Source organism: Trachypithecus francoisi, unplaced genomic scaffold (genome assembly GCF_009764315.1).
Source record: "Trachypithecus francoisi isolate TF-2019V2 unplaced genomic scaffold, Tfra_2.0 Lachesis_group6, whole genome shotgun sequence".
Taxonomy (NCBI): Eukaryota; Metazoa; Chordata; class Mammalia; order Primates; family Cercopithecidae; genus Trachypithecus; species Trachypithecus francoisi.
Window position 1 is genome coordinate 113,360,931 of NW_022681471.1, and position 21,663 is coordinate 113,382,593.

Genomic DNA, 21,663 nt, shown 5'->3' on the forward strand with positions numbered 1-21,663 from the left:
TTTCATCAGCACTGTACCAAATCTAAAGAAAATGACTGTAGGAAAAGCCATTAGCCCTTAGTAGAAGAATAGCACCTCAATATTTTATGTCTACTCATCCCCTCTGATAAACAATTTAAAAACATTTCTATAAAGGACGTGTCTACTAAGCAATTTGTTAGAGTTTGGGGAAGCTTGAATACTTTCTTCCTTTAGGTTCTAACCAATTTGAGAACTAGACATAGGATCCAGACAGGGATTAACACACACCATCAGCTTTAATACTCAAATGACAGGGCTGCTGGTGGGGGTTGAGGGTAAGGGTGGGGTGGAGGCGGGGCATAGAGCATAGGGCCCACCCTCTCTGGTGAGAGGCAAACATGCAGTTACTTATTTCTTTTCCCGGGAAATGTATTGGTTCACCCAGTTGTTGGCCAAGCAGATGGAGCTCTCCGCCAGCCTGTGTTAGTTTGGGTCCTTCAGGAAACTGACCCAAAGATATTTGCTGGGGAAAACATTTGTAAGGAAAAATGGGAGGGAGCTGCATGAGGCTGGGAGGGAGAGAGGGATAGAGGGTTGGGTGGAAGCATCTCAGACTTCAGTGCTGTACTGAGGCAAGTTCTCCAGGTGAAGTCGCTCCGCAGACGAGTCCCAAGTCTCCCAGGAATGGGCCCGCCTTAGAATTCCTGTCGCACTCACTCATTGGCTACAAGCAGCCGTGGGAAGTGTGACCTCAGCTTGGTGATGGATGGCTGGATTTCAATGTGAAGCAGCTGGAGCCGTCATTCAATTATCCTCTCTGCAGTAAACTGATCCGAGAGGCGCGTTTTCAAGGCTGCCACGGTGATCAAATGTTCTCCAACACCTTTCCCTGGGGCCACGGAGAACAGTCCTCCCCTACCCACCACCTCTAGCAAATAGAAGGAAGGGGCTAATAATCAACTTTTTTTCTGTATACATGAGTTGAATTTCTTGGAGCCACACACAGCAACTGATCTTGTTTTATAGTTACCATTATATGTGTGTTTGGTGTATGCACATAGAGGCATAGATTTTCATTATGGTACATTCTTGGGATTGATCCAATTAAACAACAGTCAACAAGTATGCACGCGCATCTCTGTGCCAGACATTGGAAATGCCACAAAAAAGGATAGGATGTGGGTCCTGCCCTAAAGCTGCAACAAAAATATAACATTCAATGAAAGGAAATTTAAAATACTTCCCAAAGCAGGAGAGAGCTGGGCTTCCTCTGCCGCTCTCTCTTGTGGTGCCCATATTCAAAAGGTTTTGCTTACGTTTGTTTCAGTTTGTTTATGCATCCCAAAGATGTTATTTGAACAAAGACTGGCAGCCACTACACCCCAAACAAAACAGGAAGCTCCTGTACTAAATTATTGTTAGAGCCTGCTATGCTCTAACATTGTACAAATCTTTGCTGTCATCAGGCATATTATAATTGTATGATTATAAATTAAAGTCAATCTTGTAAGATGCTTCTCTTGGAAACACAAATCCTTTGAACTAGTGGTAATTTTTGTTAGTTATCAGAAGTTGAATGTACTCTAGTGTTTCCTAAGTTATGTGGAAATTACTTGTTTTCTTCTTCCAACTTTATTCCACACTTCACAACAAACTTTAGGAGATTGTTTTGAAACTCTAAGGCTGTCTCAACAACACAAGGGACAGTCACTCTGCTAGAAACACACTTTGACATCATTGTTGCTTTAATTTTTTTTTTTTTTCTGGTTCATACTCATGGCCCAAAGAGATCAAATGTCTTTTTTGGTGAGTTGGATTTCTTCTCCTTTCTCTTCAGGGTGTTCCTCCCACCTCAGATGAGGAGAAGAAGCCAATTCCAGGAGCAAAGAAACTTCCAGGACCTGCAGTCAATCTATCGGAAATCCAGAATATTAAAAGTGAACTAAAATATGTCCCCAAAGCTGAACAGTAGTTGGAATAAAAAAGGTGAGTGAGAAACTATCTTCTTTGTCTCAAAAAGGCCTCTGTAAAATGATTTAAGGAAGCCTTCCACTGAAGAAATCTGGAAAATTCTACAAGAGTTCATTAAATACCAGGGGCCTTCAATTTAAGTCAGTATTTCTGGTGCAGTTTTCTGGTAAAGCCAAGTTTTTGGGCCTGTCTTATTCCATCACTAGTCATAGATCCATTGAGGATGTTAGCCTGCCATTCTCTTTCTGATCATCCTTCTTAGTTGTGGAAGGATGAAGTTGGGAGAGGAAAGATGTTTGGGAAAAGGCCTTGAGGTTTTGATCTTGAGGTCCAGGGAGCCCTCCCTCACTTCATGCTTCAGTTTCCTCACCCAGGTATCACAAAAAGCAACAAGCTATTCATGAGCTAGAGGATCAGAGGATCAAGGAACTGAACAAGTTTGGGAGTATAAAGAGGTAGAGACCCAGGAGTTCAGTCCTTTAATCAAGTAACCCAGGTTTGTGTAAGGCAGACCAAGAGGATGCCATAACGACTCTAGGTGTGGATGAGATTAAGGGTAGGCTCAAAACTTGCATGCTGCCTTACAAGGCACTGCAAGCAGGCTTGTGATCTTATTTTCATTTTAATTGCATCTGTTCAATAATGATCCCCTGGTGAGGGTTCAGAAAACCCTCCACCTGGCTCCTGTGGATTGGTATGGGAATTCTGCCAGCAGGGGAGTGTGGAATTGGCCCAAGTCATCACTCTTTCTCCTAGGAGACCCTGGGAGCAAATCTACCCTTTTCCAACATTACTAAGCCCACAATGTACAATCTATTCCATTTCTTAAGCAGAAATTTAAGTCTAGAGGAGAGGAATCTGTATTGGGAACATAAAACAGGTTTTTATCTGGTTGATTGTCCATTCATTCATTTAGTCACTCACCCATTTATTCAATCAATATTTATTGAGTGTTCATTACATACTGAACACTAGAAACATTTATTCATCTCTACCATGAGCAAGATACTATGTGAAGAGCATTACGTCCATTGTTTCTTTTAAGCCTCATGATACCCAATTATTGCTCTCATTCTTGAGATGAGTCTTAGAGAGACTGAGTTTCCCCATCTATCATGTATTCTAAAAATGGAGTCTGCCTTCAAAGTTAGTGCTATCACCTACTTGTTATATTGCTTCAATCCCTTCCTCCCACCACACCTTACAGATGGATTGCACGCTTCCTGTTGGTGTTGGGGTGAAATCTTCTGACTGGATGGCAGAGGCAAGCAGTGGGGCAGATAGGGCCCCGCCGTATCTTCTCCTCTAGACAGAATAAGGAACAGAATGTTCTGTGAGACAGTCCAATGCATTGTGGCAGTGTTATTTGTGTCACTTACGCTGACTTACTTGGATGTTTGCAAGTTAGTTCTGCCGAAAGGTTTCTTTATAGTTAGAGAAAGTGAGGAGCCATTTTGAGTTAAAATAAAAGAACAGTAACTGGTGTTTTCAGCACAGTTACATAAAAGAACACAGGAGTAAGAGTAAAACAGAGTGGATCTATGACCATAGATTGAATCCCAGGAACCTGGATGGGGACAAATTGATGTGAGCAGGAACTAACCTGACACGTGGCTACATGTACTTGTTACTACTGATGACAGAATGGAACAAATTGATGAGTGAGTATCACATTCAGTCCTGCTTGTGTTGCCAAGTCGAGATGAAATATTTCAATGTGGAGGATGAAGTTTCAGAACTTCCTTGTTAGAAAGCCTGGAGAGGGGAACTTAACTTTTTGTCATATTGATTATCATCACCCAACCAAGGCTGTTCATTTGGACACATGATTTTTTAATACAAACTTTAAAGGTTTTTTACTTTTATGAAATCCATGTTGACCTAAATTTAACCTCAGTTCCAGTTTCAGAAGAATTCGGTTTTGAAGACTCAGAGGAATGCTGTTTTAAAATGAGCTTAGAGAGGATCTTGCAGTGTTACTCAGCAGTGGGGTTGATTCAGTAGCCTTTGCTGTGTGATTACAGGGAACAAGGAAGAATAACAACTCAATCAAATATTGAAAATGTACCAGAATATCCAGAACACATTCTTGTTACTTTATTTTCTCAAAGAAGACTTTAATGATTCTTCTCTCCTTAACAAATTCTAATGCAAAACCACTCAGAGAGACCTATTTTTCCTTATTCTTACAGTAATGTGAAAATCTAAGTTGTCAGGGTAATCGACCTGAATTCCAAATGAGTACAGTCATTGTTTTAAGCCAAGGAATGATCTTTACTTTTTGTAGCAAGCTGTTTTGCTTTTGACTTATTTTTCTCCTGCAAATATGTCAGAGATTTTGAGACTTCAGTAGTCATAGTCTGTGGTTGCAGAAGGAGAACATTTCTTAACATTGATTGATTCAGTGAACTCACAAGCAGTAAATACCCTGGACCAGCCATCACTTAACTCTTCACCGGTTGGATTGATTATTTTTCTTCTTGGGTCACCACTTTGTCACCCACCCTCACCCTGTGTTGTCCAGTTATTTGATCAAACAGATCATTGGTTTGAAGATTGAATAAGTCCATCACGTCCATAGTGCCAAACGCAGTGAAAACCACAAGGCTCAAAGTCCACATAATACTATAACTATTACAGTACTTCAGACGTATAAGACAGGTTAGCATCTCATTTTAGCCAAGATCAGTGCCTCCTTTTATGTGGGATTTCAAATTCTTTCCATGCCCTGTGTCATGGATAGAATTGTTAACAGAAATCAATTAAAAACATTACAGAACAAGAATCAGAAAGGCCAGTGACTACCCCGTTGGGCACCAGAAACGATGGCTTATGGGAAAGGACTTGGGGCCTAGATCCAAACTGGAACCAGACCAGGCAATATAGAGACAGCACATACCAAGTTAAAGCCAAAAGACACAGGAGTGTCCCAAATGGGGCCTCAGTCCAGGCTGGAACTGGCATGGGACAGGGAAGGTAAGATGTTCAGCCATATAAATTTTGGAATCCTCCTGGCTGTGATTTAAGGTAGCCAGATGACTTAAGAAAGTCCAAGAACCAGATGAAAAGGAAGGACTAGTGGCAAAATCTAGAAACCAGGTGTCCTCCAATACTTCCAATCCTGCTTGTTTGCTGCATTATCAGGAATCCTGCAGGGCCGCTATCAGAAGCCAGTGTCAACTTGTTTGCTTACAGTTGTAGCAGATACCACCTCAGGCTTCATGGAAAAAGGTCTGGGGAACCTGCAGAACTGCTCTGGGCTGGTGTCCAAACAGACTCTGTGTCCATTTCTGTTTGCTCCCGACCCTTAGATCAGAGCATAGGTACTCAGAAAATAACCCTTGAAACTAGCTTCTATACCATGAGCACTTTCTTCTTTCTGTAGTAAAATGTATAGCTATAAAACTTGGTCCCTGCTCTCAGGATACTTAAGTCTTGATGGAAAGATAAAATACTTCAAAAGGTAGCTAACAATTCAAGAATTAGATAGCAGCTTAATTATTAAAGATATCCCAAGGCTGTTTATGACCACTAACAACTAGGCAGTAGAGATAATGTTATGACTTTTGAGGGGCTAAGGTATGATTTGGGGTCAGGGATAATTTCAAAGAGGCAGTGGGAATGGAATGGTTAAACAGAGGCTCAGAGATCACCTCTGGACATATGGAGCGTTCAGGGTATTGTTAATAATTAGACCAGCCTAGTGAGACCAAAGAGTTCCTCTAGGCACTACGTCTTAAACTTCTGGAGCATAACAAAATAAAACCCACAGCCCGCCTACACCATCTCATCTCTTTTTCCAGTGGTAAAAGAATTCAGTGATATCAAAGAATTGAAGAGGAACAAAATAAGTATCAAAATGGTAATGATGCATCAATTATAGAAAAAGAAATGATTAACAGAGGTAAAACCTAAGAATAATTCTACAATGATGCTGATGAGCACCAAGAAAGTTGCAATTGAAAGCCTTGGGACTGATGAAGCTCTAAAAAGAAATTCTCATTCTGAAGTTGCAGGAATCCCTTCTCTCTGTGTTGGACATTTCAGCATGGCCACATGTGTGGCAGTCAGACTTCATGATTATATACTAAACTAGGGTTTTAGAAAAATGCAAAATTTTAGTGATTCTCGATAGCTCACTTAGCAGGTTTTGGTTGTGTATAGAAGTGAAAATCTATGGAATTAATCCCCATTCGTCATTAGGAACTGAAGAAAGCACTTGCGTTTTTGCATTGAGAAGTCTTTTGAGGTCAACCAGTGGGCCTTGGACCATACTTTGAGAAACATTGCTGTAGGGCAGTAAATGAGAGTGAGTTGGAATGATCTGCAGCTCCTTTTGTACCCATATACAGCCTCATAATCTCAAGTTAGTCTCTATCTCATACCCCACATCAGCTAGCCAGCCCTGATTTTGGATTTTGTAGATTTGAAAAGAATCTTTATAATGCCCTGTTGGGGGAGGTGTGCCCTCATCTTAGTCTGCTCAGGCCGCTATAAGAAAATACCATAGACTGGGTGGCTAAAACAACAGACATTTATTTCTCACCGTTCTGGAGCTAAAAGTCAGAGATGAGGATGTCAGTATTGTTAGGTTCTGGTGAGAGTTCTCTTCCTGGCTTACAGATGGCCATATTCTTGCTGTGTCCTTTGATGTCTCTTCCTCTTCTTATAAGGGTGCTAATTCTATCATGGGGACCCCACACTCATGACCTCATCTAAACCTAATTAACTCTCAAAGGCCCCACCTCCTAATATTATCACATTGGGGATTAAGGCTTCAACATATGAATTTGGGGGAGGGACACAAACATTCAGTCCATAACAGTCCTCTTCCTCCAGCACTCTGCCCCATCCCTAGCATCTTCTGTTTATCCTGTCACAAACTTACCGAATCGTAATGTATTTGTTTTCTTGTTTACATCTTCTTTATGATGCTATCGCATAGCTCCTTTAAAGGCTGCAATTCACATGATACATATTAGGCACACAGGGCAAGTCTGGAGGATGTTGCCAGGGCCCTGACCACAGCAAGTCTGGATCACTTAGAAATGTAGACATTCCAAGTCCTTGTAATCTTAGGGAGCTTACCACTTTAAAAGAAAGACTAGCTTCTCTCACAAAGGTCCATAGTTAACATTGTTGACGAAAATCAGTAATGGGCCCAGAAATTTGACTTTAAATTAATTGATTGTATTCCTCTGGGAAACTAAAATATTAAGGAAAATGTCAAATTTGTCTCATATTCCTCAAAAGAGGAGAAAGACGTGTAAACCAGAAGAAAACTTAGTAGTCGAGAATTCTTTGGCCTTATTTTTCAAATAACATCTATGTCTAGATAAGACATATTTACCAACCTGTCATCCAGAGAGTTGTCATCTCTGATAGGGGAGAACATAAGGCGCTCATTACTCTTAAATGTTAAGCATTATGCATCACCATCATTCCTACTGATTCAAGGGCTAATTCTGAGAGTGTTGGCAGGAGGGCAAATTGATATACCCAGACAATTGATAAAGAGTGTATTTAGTACGTAACAACAGACCTCCAAAACACATGAAGCAAAAAGCGACAGAAATGAAGGGAGAAACAGACAATCTAATGATAATAATTGGGGACTTCAATATCCCATTTTCCATAATGGCTAGAATAACTAGACAAAAGATCAACAAGGAAATATAAGACATGGACAACACCATAAACTAACTAGACCTAACATATATAATATATAATGTATATATACATGTATGTATACACACATATACATTATATACATATATACACATATACATTTGTATGTATACATTCTATATGTATATATACATTTGTATGTATACATTCTATATGTATATATACATTATGTATACATTCTATATGTATATACATTATGTATACATTCCATATATACATATATACATTCTCTATACATGTATGTGTGTATATATATTATATATATAGTGTGTGGATATGTATATATACTCACATATAAACACTGCCCAACAACAGCAGAGTACATGCATACACATTCTTCTCAAGTGTACATGGAACATTGTCCAGGACAGACCATATGTTAGGTCATGAAATAAGTCTCAAATTTAAAAGGATTGAAATCATACAAAGTATGTTCTATGACCATAATGGAATGAAATCAGAAATCAATAACAGAAGGAAGTTTGAGAAATTCACAACTTGTGGAACTTAAACAACATGCTTCTAAATAACCAGTGAGTCAAAGAAGAAATCGCAAGGTAAATTTAAAACTGTTAATACTTTGAGGCGAATGAAAACAAAAATACAGCATATCCAAATTTATAAGATACAATGAAAGCAGTACTTAGAGGAAAGTTTACAGTTATAAATGACCATATTAAAAAAGAAGATCTCAAATCCCATAACCAACCAATCAAATCAATATTAGCACCTATTCCATATTTGGGAAACATGCCCTTTATCATCTTATAGTAAACTTATGATTAAATTGATACATGAATGGAAATATCATTCCTTTTAAATGGTAAGGCATAATAAATGTAATAAATCTATTTGTATAAACACTATAACAATGTAACAGAGGCTGGGAAATAAAAAATGATTGCCCAGTAGATCACCATTTTAGCAAAATACTGACTTTGGTATTTCCCCTTCTAGTCTTTTCCTCTGGGTTTACATGTGGGATGCAATACAACCAAGTTGCTAACAATATGTTGATTTGGGGTTGTGAAGCCTTGGTCTCATTTCCTTCTGCACTTGCAACTTTGCACTCTATGTCTCTATTTTCTTGTTTGGTAAAAGCAGAAAATGGCACCTCTCTCAGTCAGTAGTTGTGAAGGGTTAGGGAGATGTATTTTTGAAAGTATCTCCAAGCACGGTACCTGGGATGGGTAATTACTCACTAAATAGGAACTGGTTCTTATATATTTTTCTTACATAGCATCATTTATAGCACTTGTATAGTTTTGTATCTTGCTTTTTCCACTTTACATTTTATCACAAGATGATTTTTCATGTTGCTTTGCAGCCTTCAGAATAAGATGATTTATTTCTCATAGTCTTTGACTTATCATGATTTCATAACCTTTTCCTTTTGCCAAAAGACAGAGGACTGATTTATTGTTTTACATAGAACTAGACTTAAAAACACTTCTCCAAATGTCTTCTATGTGGTTTGTGGAAATTTTTTGTCCTCATTTTTGAAATGTTCCCTGCTTTGACCCAATTACAGAGCTCTATTCACTTTCTCTGAAGGAAATGGTTTTATGCTGAAATTTTTCATTCTCTAGTGAAGTCACATTTCTTTTGATTTGTGATGCTCTTTTTAAATTTTTCCTGATCTTCACTTGCTTGGATAAAGACAGGTTCTGCAGTGATTCTGAACTGTATCAAGGTCTTGTTCATTTGTTTTCCTGGCTGGCAAACCTCTCGTTTTAGACCCTGGTTACAGCCTGTGTGGGTGTAAAGGACTCTTGAGAGTGAACGCAAGAAGCCTTTGAGTTGATTGTGGCAGTTGCTTTAAGAGCCTCTCAACAGTAAACACACAGAAACTACCAGTGTAGTTTCTATTAAAACAGAGGTTTGGAGGGTCTAGTGTGTGAATTATCAGGAAGAAGTTGGAATTGGTGCGAGAGCTTTTAGGAAGTAGACGTGAGACCAGAGAAACACATTTGCTTTAGCCAGCTTGGTGGAAAGCAGAGGTGACTCAGAACCCAATTCTGTTGATCTTCCTATACTGGCACACACATTTCCATGGGCCAAAAGACAGTTACACCTGGCACCTGTTCTACTCTCAATGTAATGGAACTCATTACTCTATCTAATTTGTTCTCAATGGGGGGAGGGTGTGGATTTTTCCTCCCAGGGGACATTTAGCAATGTCTGCATACAGTTTGAATTGTCACAACTAGGGGTGGGCTGCTACTGTCCTCTAGTGAGGAGAGGCCAGGTATGCTATTAAACATTCCACAATGCCAAGGATGGCCTCCTACAACAAAGAATGATCCAGCCTCAAATGTCAGTACTGCTGAGCGTGAGTAACCCCCTGATTTATCTGCTTGAAAGGTTGATGTCAGGTCCATCTTGCTGCGGACTTTTCTTTCCAAGCAACCAATGCATTGCATTTCACAGAAATTAAGACAGTAATAAAAAGAGTAAAGTAATTAGTTGCCCAATATTTATAATCTCTTCACAGTAATCAAGACTTAGGAATGAAGCACTCTTAAATATGTTTCTTGTCAATTGGCAGATTAAACATATTTATGGTATATGGTCTATGTGGAATTGCCTCTAACCCAACTATTTTTATAGGTTATCTTTTCATCTCAAATGTATCAGAAAGCAGTAGGTTATCTCAGCAGTTCATCAAGTCTTCTAAAGTATTAATGTTAAGCATTAGTAGTCACCAGCATCAATATCAATGTCATCATTTTGATTGTCTTCATGAGCATTCTGATTTATTATATGCTTGTGATATGCCTGGTACCATATCTTGTACCTCACATGCATTATTTCATTCATTCCTTGGGCTGATTGCATGAGGTATATACTACAATGCTCATTTTATTTATGGGAGAGTGAAGGCTAAGAGAGTTTATGCAACTTGACCAAGGTCACCCAGATTGTAAGTCACAGAGGTGAGGTGCAAACCATCATCTGTCACACTAAACAGCCAGTCCTTTTAATCACTATCACCCACTGCATTCTTTAAAAATGTTCTTTTAGTTATAGTCTTTGCAAATAATATTTCACCATGTTGAGTCAGAGCAAAGCAAGCAAAGGATAAGAGATTACAGAAACTGTCACTGTCACAAAGATGAACACTGAAACACAACCCTGGCATGTTGGTTGGTGGGTTCCTTTGTTTGCTCATTTGTTTATTCATTCACATATTCATTCTTTTAGTTAGTCAGCATTTACTAAACACAAAAGATGCACCAGCTGCTGAGTATATCAGGCATTAGGGATTCAAATATGCCAGAGCATCTACCCTAGTTCACAGTTTAATGGGCAAAACATTGCATGGCAGCACAAATAATTGGCTCTTTTGAAGGATTTTGACAAAAAGGAAGAGTTAATGCCCATAAATATCAGAGAAAGTATGAGAGAGAGAGAGAGGAGAGAGAGAGGAGAGAGAGAGAGAGAGAGAGAGAGAGAGAAAGGGAGGGGAGGGGAAAGGAGAGGAGAAGAGACAGAAAAACACTGATTATGGCAGTGCTGGGGATGACATGGACTTTGCCCAGTGCTGACAAAACTGCAGCAGAGGAATACCAGATCGCTGCAGAGCCCACCTGCCTTTGCTCCGGAGATGAGCAAGGGCTTGTCAGGAGTCTCTGTGTCATTCATGGTGCAGCAGTCTCCGACCCATGAGGCCTTTTCGCTCATTCCCTCTCACGCTGTGTGCAGCCCACGCAGAAAACTGGGGAAGTGAATTCCAGGCTGTCTAATCAGGGTTGGCTGCATCGTGACAATGCTGCTCGTTTTAACTCCCTGCACATGCTGTGGCATTTGAGAAGGAGAAGGAATCACGAGGAGCAAACCAAGACTTGCAAATTTAACTTGTACTCCCTTGCCACTGCTCCCTGCCTGTGAACTGATCATTCCACACCCTCTGGTTTAGGACTTTATGCAGATGGTGAGGGGGTGGCTGGTTTAATCGGAGGCAGGGTCAGTCAATTGGCTTCTCACTGAGGGAAATTTCTATTAAGCAGTCGACAGATTGGAGTCTCTTTCGTCCAGGCAGGTGGCACAAAGGTTGCTCAGAACAATTCATCTGGACTGCTGGATAAACAGCAGAAAGCAAGTATGTCCTATTGCCAGAAAGTCATTGGATGCCTTCTATAGGAAGGACAGTGGCACTTCCTTCCACCTGTCACATTTAATAGAATCCTTCACAAGTAATACACATTTTACTGCCTAGCTCTTACTTGATCCCCCAATTTTGGATACAGATGATAAGAATCATGGCTGCATTTTAGTTTCAGAGGCAACAATTAATTCCTGAAAACTACCCCAACAGGTTTATTAAATTCTGAGTGTTCAATCATCCATCTATTCAGACTGTTTTCATTGCCTGATCATTTTGTACATGGGCTAGTTGGAATTTACCGTGGCCATATTAACCTTCTTCTTCATAATGCAAATTAGCAGCATGAATTGGATTTGAGTGGGAAGGATTAAAGTGCTGGGATAAATTCACTCATTTATGAAATGAACATCTATTCACTGACTGTTTCAGGCACTACCACATTAGAAATAGGTGATACAAGACAACATCCCTCAAGGGACTCACAGTCTAGTTGAGTAAGGATGTGAGAGGGGATATTAGCACATAATGGTTGCAGCAGGAATGGAGAAGAAATGACAAGGTACAGCCTTTGAACACAGGTGACAAAGAAAGAGTCTAGACAGGATTTGGAAAACAGTTATTCCACTGAAAGAAATGTGGAAGAGAGGTGATTCAAGTGTAGGTTTATACCCTGGCTTTGCTATTCCCTTGTTTTGTGATTTTATATAATTGCTCTGCCTCGGTTTCTTCATCTGAAAAATGAGAAAAATACCTAACTCCCAGAGGCAATTCTGCTGTCCCCCTGAGGAACATTTAGCAATGTTTGAAGACATTTTTGATTGTCACATCTCAGGTGGGTACTCTTGGCATTCAGGGGCTTGAGACCAAGGATGGTACTAAATACCCTACAACACACAGGACAGTCCTCACAACAGGCACCGATAGTTCCAGGGCTGAGAAGCACTGAATCACATAGTGTGTATATCTAAAGTTCTGTGTACCACGGGAGCTATTACCATTATTAACTACAAAATGTTACTATTAGAATGAACTTAATTTAAGATCCCCTATCTATTAGCAGTGAGTCCCAGAAGCAATGGAATCAAGGTCAGTACCAGTCTAAAATCCCAGTGTCCTATTTCCCAGTTTTGTGTTCCTACTTTATAGGAAAGGCAAACAGTTTTCATTTTGAGTGTTATATCTGTTTCATTGGTACTGACTGCTGAGAAGGGTTGGGAGCCTGAGTTCTGCGGGAAGAAGTGGGGCAATCATAGCAGAGTGGGCTGTGGCTGTGTCAGGTGGCATGGACAGGCTTTCTGCAGCACATTTGCCCACTTTACAGCAGCCACTGGACACTGGATGTGCTGGAAAGAGTGGGACACACCTGTCCTTCACTTGCAGCTCTGGCACGTAGTAATTCAGTGACCTTGGGCAACTTCCTGACCACTCTGAGCCACATCTATAAATAGGAATAATAATGTAAGTCTTGAGAGGGGACCAGAAAGATAGTGAATTGACTTAGATAGGGCTCCTGGTACACAGCAGCTTCCAGGAAGTCTTCATTCCCTTTGCTGTTCTCACGGTCTGCCCATACCTTCTGCCCTGTGCCCCTTGCTTCCAAGGCTAGGAGTTGATTGGTTTTTAAGTGAAATACTGTCTGAAGAGTAGCTCTGCACATTTCCCCAAAGAATATGAAGAAAGCTCACTGAAAATTAAAATCCATTAATTATCTTATCTGTAACTAATATGAGCTCACTGAAGCACTTGCAAACATCTGGGAGGATCTCTTTCTCAATCATCTGAATCCTTTGAGCTTGAGCCAGTTCATGAAATGATTTCTAACCTGCAACTGTCCTCTTTCTCCTGGAGGAGGCATTGCAGTTCCAGTTTTCAAAACCTGCAGCAGCTCATGTTTCCAAGGCCTTTGTCTCAAGACAGCAAAATTACAAACATTTCACTTTAGCATTTTCATTTTGTTTTGGAGACTTCAAGGAGTTTCCCTCCTCTCGCCCTAATTTTTAACTAGCAAATGCATCTGGTTTGTAATTTCTGATTTTTCTCTGAAGAGAATCAGTTTTAAGAAATACTCAGAGAGTTGAGCTGCCATTGCCCTACTCTCAAGGAAAAGTCAAATAATGGACTTTATACAGCATTTCCTGAGCATTTTGAATGAACTTTATGGCCAGAAATAGACATTTCACCTTTTTAGTAATCTTTCATACATAGGCTATGTACTTTTGGAGTCTGGTCCAGAAAATAAAATGAGAGCTATGGCGATCTCAACGTCCAGAAGTGCCCTGGGTATCTTCTCTATGACACCCTGTCCTGGGTTATGCCCCATTCACATTCAATTTCCAGCTATGATCACCTTACAGAAGTGTTTTCTCCCTCTATCTGACATTACTTAACTTGATAATCAAGTTATGTCTACGTTGCAATAATAGGTAGGCAGTCGCTAGTAAATACAGGTGCCAGAGAACCTGGCAGCCGGGAGACTTTGTGAAGTGGCTGCTTAAGGGGCATCACAAAGGCCAGGCAATGTGGAAACAGGTTTATTTGGAAGTTTTATAACACATGCAAAATCACATCTTTTAACTAGGGGATAATAGTAGCAATAATATTAACAAACCCTTGCACTTGATTTTAAGAATTGCAAAGTACTTCCATGTCCATTCTCTCTTTTGAACTTCATAACAGTTTTGTGAGATAGGTAGGGCAGGAATTGACTTTGCAGTTCATTCTTACATGACTTCCAACTTCACAAAGGGTGGAAGATTGTGAGTTGTATTGTCTTCTCCCTCCAGAGAAGGTTCATTTTAAGACTAATTATTAATTAAGCCTATTGAAGTCCATCTGTAGAAAATGGTTGTAATCCCTTTTAATCAGAAAAGTAGGATCACCGTGTAGTCTGCAACAGGTGCCAAGGAAGGGGATTAGTTACAATCCATTCCATGGGCCAGAATTGAACAGCTAATGGCTCTGTTTATACCCAGAAGGACTTTTGTCACTGACATGGAAAGATATTCAAGGTTAATCTACCCACCTTTATCTATAGATATATTTCAAAGGAAATGTATTATCTCAATTTCTACCTCTATTTACTATTTTCTTGTTTAATTTTAAAAAGTCATACTGTAATCTTTATACGCATACAAACATACCACATACACATACACACACACTTGCACATACATGCTTACACATGGTAGAGGACAGATTTGATCCAGGATTTGGAAATTGGGTTGAAATGTCTTCATTTCAGAAAGACCAGGTGGCAAACAAATGGGTCTGGGGAAAACTTCATTTCAAGATGTCCTCAAACCATTGCCCTAAAGGTCAACTCTTCTGGAAAGCTCTTCATTTTCACTGACAGCAAAGAAATGGTGTCCCGGACACCCTGCGAGGTCATATACAAAGTTTACTGCTTGTTATCCGTCGGGAGAGAGAGAGCCTGGGAGTCATTCTGAGCCAAATCCAATCCAATTATGGGCCAATTATAGACCTGCTTTCACTGCCAGGAGCAGGCCACCCCAGCAACCCAGCTGGTGTCAGAGCTCCTGGTTGGCAGGGATTCCCAGCACATAGGAAGACGAGCTCATGCCCCAGATAAGACAAAACAGCTGATAATGCTCTAGACCGGCACAGATGGCAAATGCAAGTGCAATAGAATGGTTCCTGATCCTCCTCACCACCCTCACTGCCATCCCTTCATAACTGAGTCCAGATTCAGTTTTCTCTCCTGTGTGGCACCCCCCCCTTTTTTTTTTTTTGACTATGTGATCGAATTCTGAAATACCAAGAGGTGGTAGGCCAGACTTTGCTCCTGTACTCAGGGCCAACCTTCCATTACTGGTTGGATTTCTGAAGCCTATGCTATGGTGCTAACTGGAGTCACAGTGCCTAGATACCCACAGCACCACTGACAACCTCACTGAACATGTAGGAGCTAAAATGCCAAGAAACTTGAGTTAGAAACTTGACTTAGGTAAAAATAAAGCGAAACTACCATCAGAGTGAACAGGCAACCTACAGAATGGGAGAAAATTTTTGCAACCTACTCATCTGACAAAGGGCTAATATCCAGAATCTACAAAGAACTCAAACAAATATACAAGAAAAAACAAACAACCCCATCAAAAAGTGGGCAAAGGACATGAACAGACATTTCTCAAAAGAAGACATCCATACAGCCAACAGACACATGAAAAAATGCTCATCATCACTGGCCATCAGAGAAATGCAAATCAAAACCACAATGAGATACCATCTCACACCAGTTAGAATGGCAATCATTAAGAAGTCAGGAAACAACAGGTGTTGGAGAGGATGTGGAGAAATAGGAACACTTTTACACTGTTGGTGGGATTGTAAACTAGTTCAACCATTATGGAAAACAGTATGGCGATTCCTCAAGGATCTAGAACTAGATGTACCATATGACCCAGCCATCCCACTACTGGGTATATACCCAAAGGATTATAAATTACTCTACTACAAAGACACATGCACACGTATGTTTATTGCGGCACTATTCACAATAGCAAAGACTTGGAATCAACCCAAATGTCCATCAGTGACAGACTGGATTAAGAAAATGTGGCACATATACACCATGGAATACTATGCAGCCATAAAAAAGGATGAGTTTGCGTCCTTTGTAGGGACATGGATGCAGCTGGAAACCATCATTCTTAGCAAACTATCACAAGAAGAGAAAACCAAACACCGCATGTTCTCACTCATAGGTGGGAACTGAACAATGAGATCACTTGGACTCGGGAAGGGGAACATCACACACTGGGGCCTATCATGGGGAGGGGGGAGGAGGGAGGGATTGCATTGGGGAGTTATACATGATATAAACGTTATGCACATGTACCCTAGAACTTAAGTATAAAAAAAAAAAAAAAAAAAAAGATCCTCCTGCTTCAGCCTCCCAAAGTGCTGGAATGACAGGTGTGAGCCACCGCACCCAGCCTGATAGGCAGCTTTATAGCTTTTCTCAAATATTATGACAGAATAACTGAAGCTGGTTTCTGAACAACTCAGTTGTCCAGCCTTGGGCTTTGGGTGAGAACCATTGTTTTTATTCTAGTTTTCTTAGCTACAGAGTCAGGCAGCAGCAAAACGCTGGATACAGTTAGCTCTATGGTGCTCAGCACTGAGTGCACATTAGAATCACCTGGACTTGCTGAGTGCCACTTGCTATCAGTCAATTCTTGGAGGTTGGCAGGATAGGCCTGGGAATGAGTATGTTTCACAGAATCTTCAGGTGATCCTTATGTGTGTCTTGGTCTGAGAAGGACTGAGAAGGTGTTTCTCAGAGTGTCCTTTGATGAACTAGACTGAGATCTTTCTTGCTTGGGTAAATATTTCTTTGGTTGAATGTTGCTGAGATGAAAGGATCCAACGGTGGAAAACAGCCAAGCATTCTTGGAAAGTTCATGCAGCATACATGTGTATTTATTTATAGGGTGAACCAGTGGTGAGCCATAGCCTTTATTTGGGATAGACATAGGAAAGAGATACTAAGTTCAGGACTGCCATATGAGTCCAAACAATGGCCATATTAAGCCTAGAAGGGGCTGAGGATACTCTAGCTCCCACTAATAAATGTGCTGTCTTGTCAGGGTTGTGACTCGTGTCTACCCAGCAATATGTAGAGTCATATTCTCACAGGTTAGGGGACCATAAATGTCACTTAGTCTAACCGAGACCCAGCCTAATGCAGCGATCTCTCTATACTCACTGCTTTCCAGATATGTACCCTACTCTGAAGAATCACATGGTTTAACTATGAACTCAGCAATTTTTAACCCCTATCTAATTAATCTCCCTCTAAAAACTGCCAGGGCCACTATTCCCTTCAGATAATCCCACTTGCACCCTTTCGGAATGACTCATTATAGGGAGAACCAAGTAAGTCCCCATTCCATTGGAGTTTTTTTTTTTTTTTTTTTTTTTAAACAAGTTCAGTCTCTGCATGTATAAACATAAGTGGGTTATGTTTGTGGTATGACATGCTAAGGACTAATCACTAGGTGCTGAACAGTTGCACTGTAAACTTTGGTTCAAGGTCAGCCAGCTGTGTTGGCCCACTCCCACAAAGCTGAATCCATAAGTTCTCAGGATGCCAGCTCTCTAGAGTCTGGCTACTTATCTTTCTTCCCCATTTCATAAATGCCCAAAGCAATATGGTCCTACCCTGTAGCCAGGATCCAGTTTTTGACATGTCACACTAAACACGAACTTTTCATGATTTCCATCAATTTGCCTATTCCTTGACACATAAAATACAAGAGCTGAGCTTGAGCTAAGGCAGCTGTATTAGTTATCTTTGGCTGTGTAACAAATTATTCAAAACTTAAAAGAACAATAAATATTATCTCACAGTTTCTGTTGATCAGGAATTTAGAGTGGCTTAGCTGGGTGGTTCTAGACTAGGGTCCCTCATGAGGTTGTAGTGAGATGTTGACTAAGATTGAAGGATCTACTTCCAGGATGGCTCACTCACATCACTGGCTAATTGGTAATGACTGCTATCAGGAGGAGGCCTTGGTGCCTTCCCATGTGGACCCACCCATTGGGCCTGCTTGAATGCCCTCACAACATGGCAGTCAACTCTCCCTGGAGTGAGTAATCCAAGAAAAACAGGGCAGAAGCAGCAAAGTCTTTTATGGCCTAGCCTTGGAATTCATACTTTGTCATTTTTGTAACATGCTACTGATTACTCAAGTCAGCCCTATTCTGTGTTGAAGGGGACTACACAAGGATATGAATACCAGGAGGCAAGAATCACTGGGAGCCTCTTGAAGGCTGCCTACCATAGCCACCTATCCCCTCATTTTTTAGATGATAAAACCGAGGTCCAAAGAAGTGAGATTCTCAAAGTTACATAGCTGTGACATTTCAGTATTTGCTTTTCTTTCACCCCTCCTGATCCTTACCACCCAGAATTTCTTATATTTATTTAAAACACCAAACACTGTTTATCTTTGGGGAGATTAGGAAGATTATTTCCAAATGTGAAGCCAGTTTCTCTGATGCTTCTAACAGAGAAAGCCCTTATAAATCAGACAGTACACAAGCACAGTGCATAGTGTGAGCACTGAGGAAAGTCTTTTCTTCATGTCCTTGAGTCATTAGTGGGGAGAGGCTCCAAAAGAGGGGAGAGGAAGGCAGAACCTCTACAGGGAGGCAAACCAGAAGTGAACTAAAAATCCATTGTTTGAGTGATACATCTTAGCTTTTGCACACTGTTCCGTCTCCTCAGCTTGCTCCTATATGCAACGGTTTTCCTGCTCTCTCTTTTTTTCTTTTCTTTCTTTCTTTCTTTCTTTCTTTTCTTTCTTTTCTCTGTCTTTTCTTTGTCTTTGTCTTGTCTTTATCTTGTCTTTGTCTTGTCCTTGTCTTGTCTTGTCTCTTTTCTTTTCTTTCTTTTTGAGATGGAGTCTTTACTTCCCAGGCTGGAGAGCAGTGACACAACCTCTGCTCACTGCAACCACCCCCTCCCAGGTTCAAGCGAGTCTCATGCCTCAGCCTCCAGAGGAGCTGGGATTACAGGCATGCGCCACCACACTCGGCTAATTTTTGTATTTTTAGTAGAGATAGGGTTTCACCATGTTGGCCAGGCTGGTCTCGAACTCCTGGCCTCAGGTGATCTGCCTGCCTTGGATCCCAAAGTGCTGGGATTACAGGCGTGAGCCACTGCGCCCAGCCTCTCTTTTGATTTCTGAGGATCAAAACCAGAACAAGAAGAAAAAAGCAGAGGATATTATGAACGATCCAACCAATGGGAGGGAAAACTCTCCTCAGGAGTTGGAGTTCCATTAATCTCAGATGAAAGTGAATGAATCCCAAGTAACTTCCTAGGAGAAGCACAGAATTTTTTTCTGTGAAAACGTATGTTTCTGAAAACACAAACACACACAGGCCAACATACACACACGTTTTAAAGCACAAAACTCAAAATTGTGCTAAATATTATCAAGTTCCTTTTCAGGATCCTCTTTGAAATAGCCATCTTCTATGAAATGAAACAAAAAGAAAGCAACCTCTTGTATATTCTCTATCCTTTTTCAATCAGGTCAAAAACGACAAGGCTTGTCATGTCTGATCAGCTTAACTAGTCAGGAAATGACAACTTTCTCCCCGCCTGACCTATTTTGTCTAATGGGGCCCACTCCTCTGCCCTCTGACAAGCTACCTTCTCTCCTGAGTTCCATTTATAGCAAGGCTTTATTAATGGTTAAATCGTTAGGAATGGAACTGTCTCCCTCACAAGGCTTATTTCCCCTGTTCAATAAATTAAGCCAAGGGATCTGAGAGACTGCCCATTTCTGCTTTATTTAAGCTCAAATTCCTCACAGCCCACAAAATACTGCAAATTGCCAGAAGAGAGCTCAGTATGAGTTCCCACTGCTTGCCCAACAGTATGTGGTCACTTGCAGGTTGTCTTGGATTTACTGCTCAAAGTAGTGTTTGTGTAACCTGTGGGAATTTTCCTCAGCTCTCGATGGAAGTTTGAGATCTGGAACTGAAATGCTTCAGTGAGGAGCCCCTGAGCCTTTGCTAATGGACAAGGGACTCCCTTCTCAATCCTCAGGCATGAGCCATTGGACAATTGCTGTGATCTTCTCATATGTTTGACCCCTCTCTTCACCTTGAAATAAGGTTTGCAAATTTCATTCATCCACTATGTATTCTTGTTGCTGTCACACAGGTGACCTCGCTGAACAATTGGAGCATTAATGGCCCACAGCTGTCAAAGTGACCTGTGCACTTCAGTACTCAAAGCCTTTTCTCACTTGTTTTCAGTTGCCAGAGCCCTGCAGTCGGTGGATCTTTAAAAAAATACAAAACCAAACCCCACAAAATAGATCGGGTCACTGCCCTGCTGCACGTCCTTCAGCAGCGCCCCATGACCCTTCCGGCCTGTGTTAACTGTCTCAGACTTGGCAGGCTTTTTTCATCTTGCATTTCTGCCTGCGCAGGACATTCCTCGCTCCAACCCTAATGAAATTCTCCCAGCTGATGGAGGTTCCATGCTGATTCCAGGCCTTTACACATGCTCAGAATGTTATTTTTTGATCTTTATTCCCTCCCGTACTCATTGTCTGGCTAACTCCTACCCATCATTCAAGTCTCAGTTAAATACTATTTTTTAAAAACTTTTCTGTTGCCTCTTAAACTGGATAAAGCATCCATGGCTCCCTGTGTTTGTCCCAGGATAGCAGCACCCACCACAATGGAGGACTGGATTGCCATTGTTTATTCTCTCTGATTTTCCTTCTAGATCTTAAGTTCCATGAAGGGGGTAACTTGTCTGACTTGTCCACTAGTGTATCCACAGTGCCTAATACTTCTTCTAGCATATAATGTAGCCCAAATAAAACTAGGAATTCTGCTTTCCACTTTTAAGACCATTTAAGCATATTTAAGCACAGAGTTGTGTCCAAAAGAAACATACATTGATTTCTAAAAATGGCCCCTGTATTAGTCTGTTCTCACACTGATAATAAAGACATATTTGAGACTGGGTAATTTATAAAGGAAAGAGGTTTAATTGACTCACAGTTCAGCATGGCTGGGATGGCCTCAGGAACTCAATTATGGTGGAAGGGCAAGCAAACACATCCTTCTTCACACGATGCAGGAAGGAGATGTGTCGAACAAAAGGGGGAAAAGTCCCTTATGAAACTATCAGATCTCGTGAGAACTCACTATCATGAGAACAGCATGAGGATAACCATTCCTATGATTAAATTACCTCCCACTGGGTCCCTCCCACGACATGTGGGGATTATGGGAACTACAATTCAAGATGAGATTTGGGTAGGGACACAGCTAAACCATATCAGCCCCCAGAAGGAATGTAAATCTTCACCTGAGAAAGATTTACATTGTAATCAGGTACACGGTACACTCTTTTGGTGGTGGTTACACTAAAAGCACAG

The 21,663-nt window shown here is 40.8% G+C and overlaps 1 protein-coding gene across 3 annotated transcripts in view; it reads left to right on the plus strand.

Moving 5' to 3' along the window:
- SMPX (small muscle protein X-linked) overlaps positions 1 to 21,663 on the plus strand; it is a 51,594-nt gene that overhangs the window by 18,881 nt on the left and 11,050 nt on the right. For 2 of the 3 annotated variants that reach the window (XM_033201517.1, XM_033201519.1), the window contains one exon: positions 1,799 to 1,947. In XM_033201517.1, the coding sequence (XP_033057408.1) occupies positions 1,799 to 1,933 (135 nt within the window). In that variant the 3' untranslated portion in view covers positions 1,934 to 1,947. Of the gene's footprint in view, positions 1 to 1,798; positions 1,948 to 2,533; positions 2,538 to 16,032; positions 16,044 to 21,663 lie in introns of those variants that run through there. The other variant, XM_033201518.1, reaches the window with a different exon arrangement.